Source organism: Wolffia australiana, chromosome 3 (assembly GCF_029677425.1).
Source record: "Wolffia australiana isolate 7733 chromosome 3, ASM2967742v1".
NCBI classification, from domain to species: Eukaryota; Viridiplantae; Streptophyta; class Magnoliopsida; order Alismatales; family Araceae; genus Wolffia; species Wolffia australiana.
The window spans coordinates 18,418,070-18,432,754 of NC_135837.1; the positions used below are offsets into that span (position 1 = coordinate 18,418,070).

Consider the following 14,685-nt stretch of genomic DNA (forward strand, 5'->3'; position numbering starts at 1 on the left):
ATAATTGTCCAAACACATTTTTTAAAAACTTAGATCAAGAAGCTAAATTCAATTATTTGAACAGACCATAAGTCATATATCACGGTTGTTTAAGATGGCTGATTAAAAATAGAATAACTGAGTTGATTGGTCATTTAGGTCTAGTTAGCCTATAAAGCCTACTAAATTTTTTTGTCTTATATTTTCTCGCCAAGGTAATCAGCCCATTATGTAAAATGTATAATGTTGCAGTGTTTTGTGATCTGCATAGATTGATGTGTCGGAGGCTAAGTTTAAAGTGATTATCTAATAAGCCTATTCAGATATCAAATCTCCCAAGTCAATCAATCAAATACATTTCTGACGTTTGTGCCCTTTCAAATAGTTTAAAGTGAAGCCGAGTCAATAATTGTCCAAACACATTTTTTAAAAACTTAGATCAAGAAGCTAAATTCAATTATTTGAACAGACCATAAGTCATATATCACGGTTGTTTAAGATGGCTGATTAAAAATAGAATAACTGAGTTGATTGGTCATTTAGGTCTAGTTAGCCTATAAAGCCTACTAAATTTTTTTGTCTTATATTTTCTCGCCAAGGTAATCAGCCCATTATGTAAAAATGTATAATGTTGCAGTGTTTTGTGATCTGCATAGATTGATGTGTCGGAGGCTAAGTTTAAAGTGATTATCTAATAAGCCTATTCAGATATCAAATCTCCCAAGTCAATCAATCAAATACATTTCTGACGTTTGTGCCCTTTCAAATAGTTTAAAGTGAAGCCGAGTCAATAATTGTCCAAACACATTTTTTAAAAACTTAGATCAAGAAGCTAAATTCAATTATTTGAACAGACCATAAGTCATATATCACGGTTGTTTAAGATGGCTGATTAAAAATAGAATAACTGAGTTGATTGGTCATTTAGGTCTAGTTAGCCTATAAAGCCTACTAAATTTTTTGTCTTATATTTTTCTCGCCAAGGTAATTAGCCCATTATGTAAAAATGTATAATGTTGCAGTGTTTTGTGATCTGCATAGATTGATGTGTCGGAGGCTAAGTTTAAAGTGATTATCTAATAAGCCTATTCAGATATCAAATCTCCCAAGTCAATCAATCAAATACATTTCTGACGTTTGTGCCCTTTCAAATAGTTTAAAGTGAAGCCGAGTCAATAATTGTCCAAACACATTTTTTAAAAACTTAGATCAAGAAGCTAAATTCAATTATTTGAACAGACCATAAGTCATATATCACGGTTGTTTAAGATGGCTGATTAAAAATAGAATAACTGAGTTGATTGGTCATTTAGGTCTAGTTAGCCTATAAAGCCTACTAAATTTTTTTGTCTTATATTTTCTCGCCAAGGTAATCAGCACATTGTGTAGTAGTGTATAATGTTGGAGTGCTGTGTGCTCTGCATCGATTGATGTGTCGGAGGCTAAGTTTAAAGTGATTATCTAATAAGCCTATTCAGATATCAAATCTCCCAAGTCAATCAATCAAATACATTTCTGACGTTTGTGCCCTTTCAAATAGTTTAAAGTGAAGCCGAGTCAATAATTGTCCAAACACATTTTTTAAAAACTTAGATCAAGAAGCTAAATTCAATTATTTGAACAGACCATAAGTCATATATCACGGTTGTTTAAGATGGCTGATTAAAAATAGAATAACTGAGTTGATTGGTCATTTAGGTCTAGTTAGCCTATAAAGCCTACTAAATTTTTTTGTCTTATATTTTCTCGCCAAGGTAATCAGCCCATTATGTAAAAATGTATAATGTTGCAGTGTTTTGTGATCTGCATAGATTGATGTGTCGGAGGCTAAGTTTAAAGTGATTATCTAATAAGCCTATTCAGATATCAAATCTCCCAAGTCAATCAATCAAATACATTTCTGACGTTTGTGCCCTTTCAAATAGTTTAAAGTGAAGCCGAGTCAATAATTGTCCAAACACATTTTTTAAAAACTTAGATCAAGAAGCTAAATTCAATTATTTGAACAGACCATAAGTCATATATCACGGTTGTTTAAGATGGCTGATTAAAAATAGAATAACTGAGTTGATTGGTCATTTAGGTCTAGTTAGCCTATAAAGCCTACTAAATTTTTTTGTCTTATATTTTCTCGCCAAGGTAATTAGCCCATTATGTAAAAATGTATAATGTTGCAGTGTTTTGTGATCTGCATAGATTGATGTGTCGGAGGCTAAGTTTAAAGTGATTATCTAATAAGCCTATTCAGATATCAAATCTCCCAAGTCAATCAATCAAATACATTTTTGACAGACAACCATCATTTTTCTGATGGCTGGTCAAATTCTGGTATGTTTGAAATTAGGTCAGACTATTTTTAGCTAAACCATTGTAACAATATCGAAACCCAAGTAATAAATTTTTTTCTCTCCAGCCAATAACAATCATGGTAGATCAATTCTGATCTGGCAATGGAAATTATCCGACTATCCTAAAATTGATCAGATAAAATGATTTGATCGAGCTAATGATCACTAGGCACATTCACAGCTAGATTGTCAATTAAATTGAAGCATTGAATCTGATTGACATGGTGGACCATTATTAATGATAGAAATGTAGACCCATTTCTGATCCAATCCATATCAATTCAATCCAATCCAATCCAATCCAGTTCCATCCAGTCCAATGAATACAACCCAATCCAATCATCCTGACTGATTGCTGATCCTACTAGATTAATCTGGCTGATCTTGGGCTAAATTTGATCAATAATGCAATCAATTAATTTGAATATCAAACCTTAGGTCTCTCTCAATGGGATCTTTTGAGACTTTGTAAGCCCATCCAAATAACAAAAAACTTATAAGTTAGAATGAATATTGACGCATGCTGCCAATTAATTGACTCTCACTATAGAAGAAAGTTCGGGTCGGAGCAATATTTGGGCCGGCCCACATATACAACATCAGTTTATAGAATAGATTCAAGCTCGGAGAGTAAATTCCATGGCTCGGAGAAGGGGGAGATGGCGGCATTGCGATGGCTCTTGCAGCTACACAAGGACGTTCCCACGGCGGCGCGGTTCTACTCAGAGGGACTTGGTTTCAGCGTCGATGTCTGCACTCTCCGGTGGGCTGAGCTCCAGAGCGGCCCCTTGAAGCTCGCGCTCATGCAGTCAACCAGGTTCTTCTTCCCTTCCATTGGATTTCATTGTCCAAAGCAATGTGATCTTTTTTTTATGGTTCCCAGAAGTGGGTTTCAGTGAATGTGCTTTACCGACGTTGGTAGCTTATAAATAATCGTTTTTTTTGTGATCTAGCTATCCCCTTCCCTGTTTTTTAGGGTAGTATTTGATGAAAAATGCTATAATCGTGCGATGAAACCTGCGTTCCTTGACTCGGGATTCATTTTTCCTCCTTAATTTGACTGCAAATTCTCAAAACGCGGGAGATTCTGGCCAGTTTTGATGTCGTTGGCGTTCAGCATTAGAACTTTATTTCTTCGCTTTAGTTTTCGACCGATTTCGATCGACGACGGGTTTATGAGGTTTAATTCGATTCACAGCGCTAGTTTATCGAATTCATGCATTCTTTTGATGTTTTCCCTTTCCCCTTGTTTTTCCTGGCGCCGTTGCAGGAACTGTTTTTTTGCGTGTAATGCTCGCCTTCAGTGGTCGAGGCCTCCTATCTTTATTTATGCACATGCTGAAATCAATAAATTAGGACAAATGAAGAACGAAGTTCATGAGCCTGTCTACATCAATGATTAAAAAATCAAAAAAATTCCGATATTAATTGAGAAGGTAGCTTCATTTCCTTCTTCCCTTTCAGGGATCTTCCCACTCAGACCGGATATTCATCAATGTTATCCTTCACTGTGGCCGACGTAAGTGGAACAGTGGCAAAGTTGATGGCGCTTGGGGCGGAATTGGATGGTCCGATCAAACATGAAATCCATGGGAAAGTATGGTTTCGACAAAATATTTAGTATGATTTTGGATAATTGCGAAGAATCATAAGTTTTAATCCCTCTTGCCCTTCATAGGTTGCCTCTATGCGGTGCCTCGATGGTCATGTCCTGGGACTATATGAGCCAGCTTGAGAAGCAGAGTATATTGCAATGGTAGATTCTTGGAAGTTGGAGGGTGGATTTTCACGACCGTGATAAACAAATCTTCCATGAACTTATGGTATATTTGCTTGCTTATCTCCTCAAAATTTGTGGTCTTAATTGTTAATCGATCGATGACATGTTTTTGTGAAAAGATATTTAACGTTAGTTCATATCTTCTCTTTTAGAACATTATTTTCATCCAGTTTCAATAAATATTATTTCGGGATCGAATGATGAGAATGTTCCTCTTGTATCGGGGTTTTTGGAAACTGAACGAAATCGGGTTTCCTTGAAGAAGATAGTCGAGCGAAATAATATAACAAACCTCGTAAGAAGGATTTTAAGGTTTTCTAGCTCATAAATAGCTTGTTTCATCCACAATACTGCCGTGCAGAAGTCAGAAATGTCTGTTAAAGCGCAGAGATCTATAAGATTTTCAGCGGTTATATCTCTCTGTAATACTATGAAAGTGTTAAATTAAGTTTACACCATTAAGTATACTATTTGTCAGTGATTGGACAATGAATATGTGGTTAAAGATAGTGCGATGTGTTAAAGGTTCGTGGTGAAGATATTTTATCTGTTTATTAATATGTATGAAGATTCATTCAAAAAAAAAATTATGAAGATGATGCGCAACGTTTCTTCTCTAAGCAATATCAAAGGAAGAAACGTAGGCTCGTGTAAGTTGACTCAGCGTTGACTAAGCACGTGGGAGTTGAGGTATAAATAAAATATCTTCATACATTTTTTTTTGAATGTATGAAGATATCAGAAGACACGAGGAGTCCTCCATGAATTCTTCTTCGTTCTTTTAGCTGATCTCTCCGTCCACCTTTAATTCTTCTTTTGACATTGAGCGAGGAATCTCTTGACACTTCTATCAATCGACATTGCCATGTTACTTGCATCACGGATATATATATCAACCACATCTCCTAATAAGTCTGTGGATTGATATCAGAAGATATTTTAGAATGGATGATATTTGGATATTAGTAAATGGAATAGGTAACATGCTCAACCAATTTGCTCAGATTTGACTAAGATTTGCATGCCCAAAATCAGGAGAGATATGACATTGGTAGGAATTCCAAAGAACAGGTCTGGGAGAAGGTAATATTTACTTTAACCTTTATCTTGATTCATGAAACCTCAAATCAAACTGTAATAAAAATACTCCATTCTGAAAAAAATATGCACGTACTCTATAAGTAATGTAAATGAGAGCCTTATAAGTTCTCCATTTGGCTTTTGTTCATCATTTGAACCTTCTCTCTATTTCAAGTGTTATAGCACAGTTTGGTTCATCTTGCAATACCAGTTTTGAGCTGTGTTTTTAAAAGTGTGAAAGCTTGTCAACTCCACAAAGAAGAGGGAGTTGAAGTATCGCTGTTTTTCAGTTTACGGCCAACGATGGACATTGTGTCATATTTGAAAGTGGCTGAAAATTAACTAAAAAAGTCGTGCGCTCTTTCATCTCTAGTTAGAACATGTAACACAGGTTTTCAAATCCAAATGAAGACGGTCATAGCGATTGAACACCAGCCCCACCCCCCTGGTCCGGCTGTTTAAATTATTACCAACGTACATGATTTTTCATATAAAGATTCTACAATGACAGAACCCAATCGTTGTCTCAATTGACCAGAAGTTATGTTGACTTAACTGACATCAAAATCCATTTTTTATAATTTGTCATAAATATCAATCTGACTAAACTTTGGGCTTTTATCCCCAGTTAGCTCTTCTTTGGTTTCAAATTCATTTACATCATTGGTAAAAACTACAAGGGAAGCAACAGTAAGTTCAAGTGATAATTGACAAGTAGCATGCAGATACGAAGAAACAATCATAATCTCTCTAGATTTAGGGTTGTCTTTTGTCCAATGTGCCTAAAAGGGTGATGAATTATGTTTTCTGACATTTACTGTTAAAATTATCTTGATGATAATCGATCTGCCCCTATTTCTACAACTACGTAGATATATATAATTTGAATGTCTTGAATCTTGATACAAGAAATGAAATTATAATATAGTTTTATCGTTGATAGTGTCATTTCCCAATCCATTTGGAGAAATATACATCTTTCCTCCTGGTTTACACATCACAGCACATGCAATCTCTAAATGCTACATGGAGTTCCAAACTAGATTCTCCAAAGATCACACACAAATCTACATCTAGTATGCACTAATTTGTCACAATTTGGTTTATCATGGCAGTTAGTCAGAACCCTTCCTCTTTGCACATTCCATTTGAAATATTTGAACTTGTCCATCAGGACTAATCTTTATTTAAAGATCCACCTATACACGATGAGTACCATATCCTTCTGAGTGTCGACCAAACTCCAAACTTGGTTCAGGTCCGTGGACCAAATTTCAGAATCCCTATGTTCTCACTCATTCACACAGTTAGAATAGCCTCTTCGTAGGTTAGAGATTGACATCTCAAAGATAAAGTATCTTGACATTCACTCAAATCATGATTTTCAATATTATGATCAAGTTGTCCAGTCCTCTCTACCAAACATGAAGTTCTTTGGTATACATCTGAACAGCTTCAGGACATAGTCATTTATAACGAGGTTGTGATAGTTTTGAATTTGGAATTTCATCCGATACTACTTTTGCTCCCACTAGCGTTTCATAGAAGATACATATCTAACAAAAAGACAATCCTTTTCCAACAGAATAATTTTTGTTACTCAAGGCAGTAAAAGTATCATCCAAAATATCTGATTTGGATGCCCATAAAAGCCATTCCTCATAGTCCTCAACTCTAGCTTATCTGAGTCATCCCGCATCTTATGGGTGAGAAGACTCCCATACTTAGAATTTGGTTTCATTATTTTTAGACAACTCTTATGGATTAGAATTAACTAGATAACAAGCTCATCAGGCATGCAACTATAATTAGTTCCCACACCCATTTCATCCCTAGCAATCTTACATAGCTTTTCGTGGATCACACTATGTCCAACAAAGTGTGATTCCACTCTAATTGAAGTATTTATCTGAGACGTATGTGGTTGAGTTAGTTGAATTAGGATAACATTATCCTTCATAAATTGCATGAACCATAATCAGGTTTTCTTATCTTTGATCTCATCAAAAGTTTTGATATTCTTTCAGGTGGGTAGACTCGTACCTCAGCTTGTATCATACACTATTTAGTAGATATGAGACATGGGTACTTTGCCCATACGCTATGTTCAGAGATTTGCATATGATTCAAAAGAAAATACACTAACTATGCATCCCTCGCATCTTACCATATCTACATTTGCCAATGTTCTATATGATCATGAAGATGAGCCTTCTTCACATAGTTCTTGCTCTAGTTAGGAGCAATATCATGTTGAGATAGTGGTAAAAAACATCCAATACATTAATTCCCTTACTATTGATGCCGAAGTAATCAATTTGTTTCTCAAATAAATGGAACATCTATTGTTCAATAGAATGGGAATATCCAAATCTGTTCATAACAGATATAATGTTCTTTATTATGCTGGGAACATAATAATCTTCCAAAGATATCATAATTCCCAAGTGAAGGTTGAGGTTTTCTAACTGAATAGAGATCATTGTAATCTTAAAGATATTTCGTAGCCTCAACTTCATGTTTTTTATCTCAACTTATTTCACTTTTAAGCAATTGAAGCATCCCTATGCTTGAACTTTCTCTGAGCTATCTTAATGAGGCACTAAAGGTAGTTCCTCTTCTAGTGACCTTTTAGACCACATTGTAAATATTCATTGTTTCATAAATCCTTTTGTGAAAGGGTTATCTTAACGTCCTTCGAACATTAGGCCTTCTGAAGGACATTGAACTCCCGGTTGGTCATACTAAATAATGGGCCTAAGGATTTTTTTCTCCCTAAAGGTTTTCCCTTGGCATTCTCAATCAAGTTAAGTACGAGTCATGAATGAATTGAAGGTAGAATCAATCTCTGAGTTGATTTTCCTTGTCAATTCAATCATCGACAACACACCAGCGTATGCAGAAGATCCCTTGAGCATGTGAGCCATGAATAGACTCTTGAGATGACTATCAAATAGTGTTTCATGGCCTTAGTTTATCTGTCTTCGTGTTACCTCAATAGCTAGTAGCTAATTGAAGGTGCCTAAAACTCAACTGCATCGTACTGAAATACTTCATAACTCACATTTTTAATAGGTTAATATGAAAATATTTACTTGTTTATTTTCATTAAAGTGATTACATGTGAGTGCTATCAACCCTAAGATGATTAAATCTATTTTATGACTTTTAAAGTATTTTACATATGTTGACATTATATTCTGAAAGAAACTATTATTTGGAGTCAAGTATGATTTTTCCTTTATTTTTGTACATCATATTTATGAAGGTATAAATAAATATATTTCTTGACATAACATATTTATTTATTATTTTGGCCCTTTATTTGATTCTATATGAATTTTTTAAGTAATTTTTGGGATTAATCATCAATCATGCCACGTGGCACTATCTGAACTGTTGAACATTGAAAAATCATTGTCTTCCACAATGATTAAGTCACTAATTGCAAAAATCACAATTATGGCATTGCGAATAACAATGCCATAACGACCAATGATTGCTAATGGTTTTTATTTTTTCTTAAATTAATGACATGGCCCAATTTGAAAAAGGTGAGATTTAATTTTTTAATAAATGTGATTTCGGAGATTAAGGGAGTGGAATAAAATACTATGTACATAAAAAGGTGAGACCACTCAAAAGTTGTGGCACCAACTTGACCTGTCACAAGACACATAACACCATCTGTACACATGGCACTGATGTGTCCGGCAACCACTAATTCTTAATGAAAAGTTCATAGATTTAGTGGATGCTGACACGCTGCCAAATCACACACATCTTTTGATTATTGTATTATTATGATTTACAATAATAATATAATGTTAGCATTGTTTTAATCTTATTCATGTAGGGACACATGCCACCACACGAGCCGTCGATCGAGGATAATGAGAAAAATCATGGCCAATAATTACATTTAACTCTAAGCTAAAGGCAAAACCCTAAAAATGATGTGTTGGTGATGACGAGGACGAGGAAAGAGAAATATGTATATTAAAGCAATGGCTAGAAATCTTCCAACTTCAGTGCTCAAATCTGACAATCTAGAGGTTGATCAAGCACAAATTTTGAGGGTAGCTTCATCATTCTCTCCTCTATCCATTTGTGTGATTGGATCTATCAATTAAGCCCTAGACATTTGTAAATAATCTTTGAACTCACTTCCTCCTATAGAAGCAGACTGAAAGAGAGTGAGGTTTTTGAAGGTCCATCAAGGTTTTGTTAGTATCTTGAGTGCTTTGAGAAGGTCAACATAGAATAGGAGGGGCTCATATATATTAGGAAGTTGCCCCTTGATTCTAGCGCAGCTAGGGATCTAATGTTAATCCACTACCTTAAAGTGTCTTTCTCCATCACATAAATCAATCGTATCCATATCCCCTTCCTCGTCACCTCCACTCCAATCCATCATCACCATCACACATCATCTACATCGTTACATTATCATCCCTTGTTCTCTCCTCCATTTTTTAATAAACCCAAAAACACTATCTTCCTCTATTTCCATTCTCACTCATCTCGTACATCGGCCATCTTCCCTGTACAACTTTGTTTATCTTAAACCATGAATTCCAATCATCCTACTCATGTCATCCTTCCTACTTTCCTTCTTACATATCATACTACTCATGTCATCCTACTTTCCTTCTTCCTACTTTCCTTCGTAGTTAAGTACTGAGCAAGTCCCCTCTCCTCTCACCATTGCCATCCCATTGCTACCTCTTATACTATACATATCCTTTCTCATCTTACCCTATCAAGAGATAGTTATTTCCCTAATATTTATTTCATGTGGGGATGCCCTGTACGCATCCACTAACTAGAATTATTACATGAGTATTAGTTTATAAAATTTATTGATTAAACTCAAAAAAACAATGACATAATTTTAAACCCAAATTTGAGTTTTTCACTCTTCAATTCAAACTCCTTACTTGTATCCCATTAGCATTATCAAATGTCAGCTTGGCATGAGAATCATTCACAAAGACACAAGCTAACTTTAATATTTGAAGACCATCTTCAAGTTCTTGAGCACATCATAAAGTATCAACTTGTCATAGGATTTGCATCAAACATGCCATGTAGAGGGTTACTTAATAAAGAGTGCTTGGAGGGGATTATGTCAATTAAGACCTTTGAAAATTGTGTAGATGTTTTATTCACCGATAAGGGCTCCCACTAAAATTTGGCATTACACACAACCCTTTGATGGATAGTATATGGTCGTCAAGTCAAATTACACCACCATGTTTTATTAAGTTCATTGAATAAAATAGTACATTCATTATTATTCTAGTGTGATATTTATAATAAAGTTTATGAATATAGGCAATGACCTAGTGAATTATAATGAGATCATAATACAATGATCACTAAGATTTAAATATGTATTATAAATATTCCTACTTAGAGGATAGTCGAGATGGACATAGAATTATCTAGATAGAATTGCACTAACTGATCCTACTTATACGATAAGTATAGCAGATCCTATGGCTATTAGTGTGGCGACACTAAGGACAAATAGTGGGTGCTCTTTAGAGAAAGAGTTCACATTGAATTGATTTGATGAACCCCTGAATGGTATTATATATAAATGTCAATCACGTTGATTCATGTCACGGTTGTATAAGTGATCTATTGATTTGAAACACCAAGGACATCTCGTGGATGGATGCCAATATTTTGACCATTGACTTATGAGCCTCCAATAATTTAACTTATTGATTGGGTTAAAGTGATCCTTAGTTAATTAATCTATATGTTGATATAGTTACTTAATAAGGTTAGCTAATACTTGTTATTGGGCCACTAAAGTTATTAACTAGAATGATACATGGACCTAGAGGGTCATACGCATAAGATCATAGGGGCGTTGGTCACACGAATGGGTATTTCGAGAAAAAAACTTAAGTGAAATATAAATAGGGGAAGGGACACTCATTTCAAGCACCTAGGACAGCCAGAATTGGGAGGCCCCCCTTTTGCCCCACTGATCTCTTCTTTACTCAATTAAGGAGAGTGTCTTCATGGTGAGAAGATCTCCAAAATTTTCAATGAGAGTTGAAGAAGAAGTGGAGATCTAAGAGCAATGTGATAGTGTGGATACTTATAGAGACTGGGCACGTGAATGGCGTCAAGATGACTCAAAGTGAGCAGGTCAAGGGTAGAACAAGTTTCCCATAAGGTACATATGATGTATTTGTTTAAAGATCAATTGAGAATCGATAAACGCTTCCATATTGAACCAAGGCACAAAACCCAACATCCTCAAGTGTACATAAGCAGATAAATTGACATTCCCCTTGTGGGAATCACAGTCCCAAAATAGGTACTACAACATGGAGTATAACCGCACATCGCACACCTGCCAGAAATAATTGCACTGCACTTTGCACAGAGGCATGTGCAGTGCGAATGTGCAGTTGTGTCTTATTTTTAAAAAAAAAAAATTTGGTCTTTCCTTAGATCATGCTTCTCTTACTCTTCTCTCTCTTTCTCTATCGCCCTCTTCTCTCTCCCTTTCTTCTCTTCCTCTTTCTCTCCCTTTGTCGCTCTTCTCTTTCTCGCTAGTGTGCTTTTCTCTCTCTCTCTCTCTCCCTCTTTCTCTCTTGTGCTCTTCTCTCTCTCTCTCTTGTTCCTCTCTCTATTGTTCTTCTCTTTATCTCTGGCGCTTTTCTCTCGCTCTCTCGTTCCTCTCTCTCCCTCTCGTGCTTCTCTCTCTCTCTCTCTCTCTCTCTCTCTCTCTCTCCCTATGTCTCTCGCACTCTCTTGCCCTCTTTCTCTCTCACGCTCTTCCCTCTCTCCCTCTTTCTCTCTCTCCTTCATCTCTCTCACGCTCTTCTCTCTCTCTCTCTCGTGCTCCTCTCTCTCTCTATCGCTCTTCTATCTTCTCTCACACTCTTCTCTCTCTCACTCTCTGTCGCTCTTCTCTCTCGTCCTCTTTCTTGCTCTCTATCTATCATGCTTCTTTCTCTTTCTCGCAATTATCTCTCCCGTTCACTCTTCCCTCCCTCTCTTGAGAACGTAGCTCGATCCTCTCTCTCTCATTGCAATCATTTGTGCAAATTTGTGTGGTGTGGTGTATGGTGCAAATTTGTGCGATGTGGACATCAACCTAGGCCTGCCGTGTGACCAAAAAATTTGCACAGTGACCGAAAAATTCATACTGGACCGCACGACCATCTCTACATAATACATATGATTGAGCACCTGTCAGATATGACTTGTAATCAATTTTAATATCATATATTAGTTTGGTCCCCAATGCTCAAGTGGCGAGGAGTTTTCTATAAGCTTATCCCCGATGATCATCCTCCCCAGTCTAGAAGGATAAGTATTTTAGGAGTCAAAGCCGGTCCTCATGTCGGACGGCGTCTAGAACATCGTCTGGTCGACACCGATATGATAGTTCGTTGCCGCTAAATGATAAAGTATCGGATTACGGCAGTGTCGTCGTCCGATGGATACCCTAACGGGTATGTATCTACGTGAAGATGAATGGCCTACGTGTCGTACGTGCATGCTCCGACTCGAGGGAGGCACCGAGCTCCAAGCTAGGACGGGGGTCGCCAAGTGACCGCGACGGGGCCTCTCGAACCTCGTCGGAGCGACGAGGACATCTACGGCCGAATAGAATCAATCCGTTGGGCTCGCACATAATAGACGGTCTCGTCCGTGCTAGTAAGACACTCGAAGACGTAGTTTCTCTAGTTATATTTTCTCTCACCTACCTAGCCCGAGCGCGGAGGAGACGAGATGAAAGAATACTACAAGAGGTAATTAAACGAGCGACGGGAGAGGTGGGTGTACCTCATCGACAGTGGCTCGTAGTGCAGATTCTCGTATTCGTGGGGGCGTGTCGGGGCAGGTGGGGCGGAGAAACGCCGGAGTAGACACGGCGGCTCGACGCGCGGCGGATGATGCCGGAGCTTCTCGTAAAAGGATGGACGTCGATGAGGAGGAACGGTTCGGTGGGGTGCCCGGACCAATGGGCCAAGCGATTCCAGAACGGACAAATCCCGCCGTCGGTCGGCTCCACTGGAGAGGACTGGTCGAGCGATCGGCCGGGTCGGATCGGTCGGGCCGACTGATCGACCCGATCGTCCGGTTAATGGCCCGTCGCCCGAAGTTCAGGTCGGGCGGCCGTCTGACCCGTCGGGTTGACCGTCGGCGGTCGTCGGCGATGGGCGGCGCGGCGGCGTCGAGTAAGAGAGGAGACGTCGGCGCGGGGCGCCAGCGGGCGGCGTCGGGTCTCTTTTCACGGCGTCGGTACGTACGAGAGGCTGGCGCGAGGGCGCCGGCCGGCGACGGCGGCGGCGGCCAGTAAATCGCGCAGGCGCGCGTTCGGCGGCGGCGTCGGCGTCCTTGGCCGCGGGGCAGCGTCGTCAGGCTGCACGGCGACGGTCCTCTCTTCTCTTCCTTCCGATTCCTTCTTCCTTCTCTTTGTTCTCTTCTCAAACGAGGAAGGGAGAGACCACAACCGGTTCGATGAAATGCATCTTAGAAAATTATGGTCTCTAAAGACCTAGTTCGCCCTCTCTTCCCTTATAACGGGGGAGAAGAGATGGGCCCTTACATGGGCCTTAGGGAAGTCCATTAGGGGAGCCTTTGTAAATGGGCTCCCCCTATTACAAACAGAGAAAAATGACATTAGAGAATAGAAAGAAATGAAGGAAACGGGGGGAAAGAAAGAAGAGAAAAGGGGAAGCAAGGGGGCGATGGGTTAGAGGAAGGCCCATCCTCCTCGACGACGGAACGACGGTCGGACGGATGTCGTGAATGGGACAAAACACGAAGAAACGAGACGAACGAGAACGGGATAAAAGCAAAAACACGAGAGAAATATAGACCGAAAACGGGAAAGGATAACCGGAGCAAGATCATCTGGTCTTCAACGTCGCGGGCGCGTGGCCCCGATGACGTCGATGACGATCCTTGATGGCGTGTGCCATCAGGTCCCAATTGCGTAAAATAGAGAAGTTGGACCAATAGTACAGTCCATCACGAATAGATCGTCATTAAATTTGAGATAGGCCCTGATTTTCATCATGATCTTAGATATTTGAGGATTCAAAAATATAGAGGATTCAACAATTGAGCTAGTGGAGAACTTTTGGGAGGAAAAAATGTCTATGAGGGGAGATATGGAAATTTTAATTTATAAGGGTATTTTTGTAATATATGGGATTTTATTTGATTTTTGAAAAAATAATCTGCCACGTGGTACACCGGCCACATGGCTCGATATGGGTAATTTGGATCGCACTGCCAATGGGGAACTGTCCAATAAGTGCTGCCAATTGGAACCAAAGCATCTCTTCCTCCATAAAATCATCTACAACTGAACCATGTCTACCAGATTTGGCCCAACAATAATATTTATAATTGATAGTAAGGGTGCTACTTAATTTCTTAAAAAACTTCAAGCATGTAACATAACATTTGGTTAAAGGAAATGTATTGTAAGTTACACCAACACTCTCCCTG

At 38.4% G+C, this 14,685-nt stretch overlaps 1 protein-coding gene across 1 annotated transcript; it reads left to right on the plus strand.

Moving 5' to 3' along the window:
- The first annotated feature begins 2,948 nt into the window (after nt 1-2,948).
- Nucleotides 2,949-4,305, plus strand: LOC144700419 (uncharacterized). Its single transcript, XM_078571839.1, has 3 exons — nt 2,949-3,144; nt 3,792-3,924; nt 4,006-4,305. The coding sequence occupies exons 1-3, from the start codon at nt 2,987-2,989 to the stop codon at nt 4,060-4,062; spliced, it is 348 nt and encodes a 115-aa protein (XP_078427965.1). The 5' UTR covers nt 2,949-2,986; the 3' UTR covers nt 4,063-4,305.
- The last annotated feature ends 10,380 nt before the right edge of the window (nt 4,306-14,685 follow it).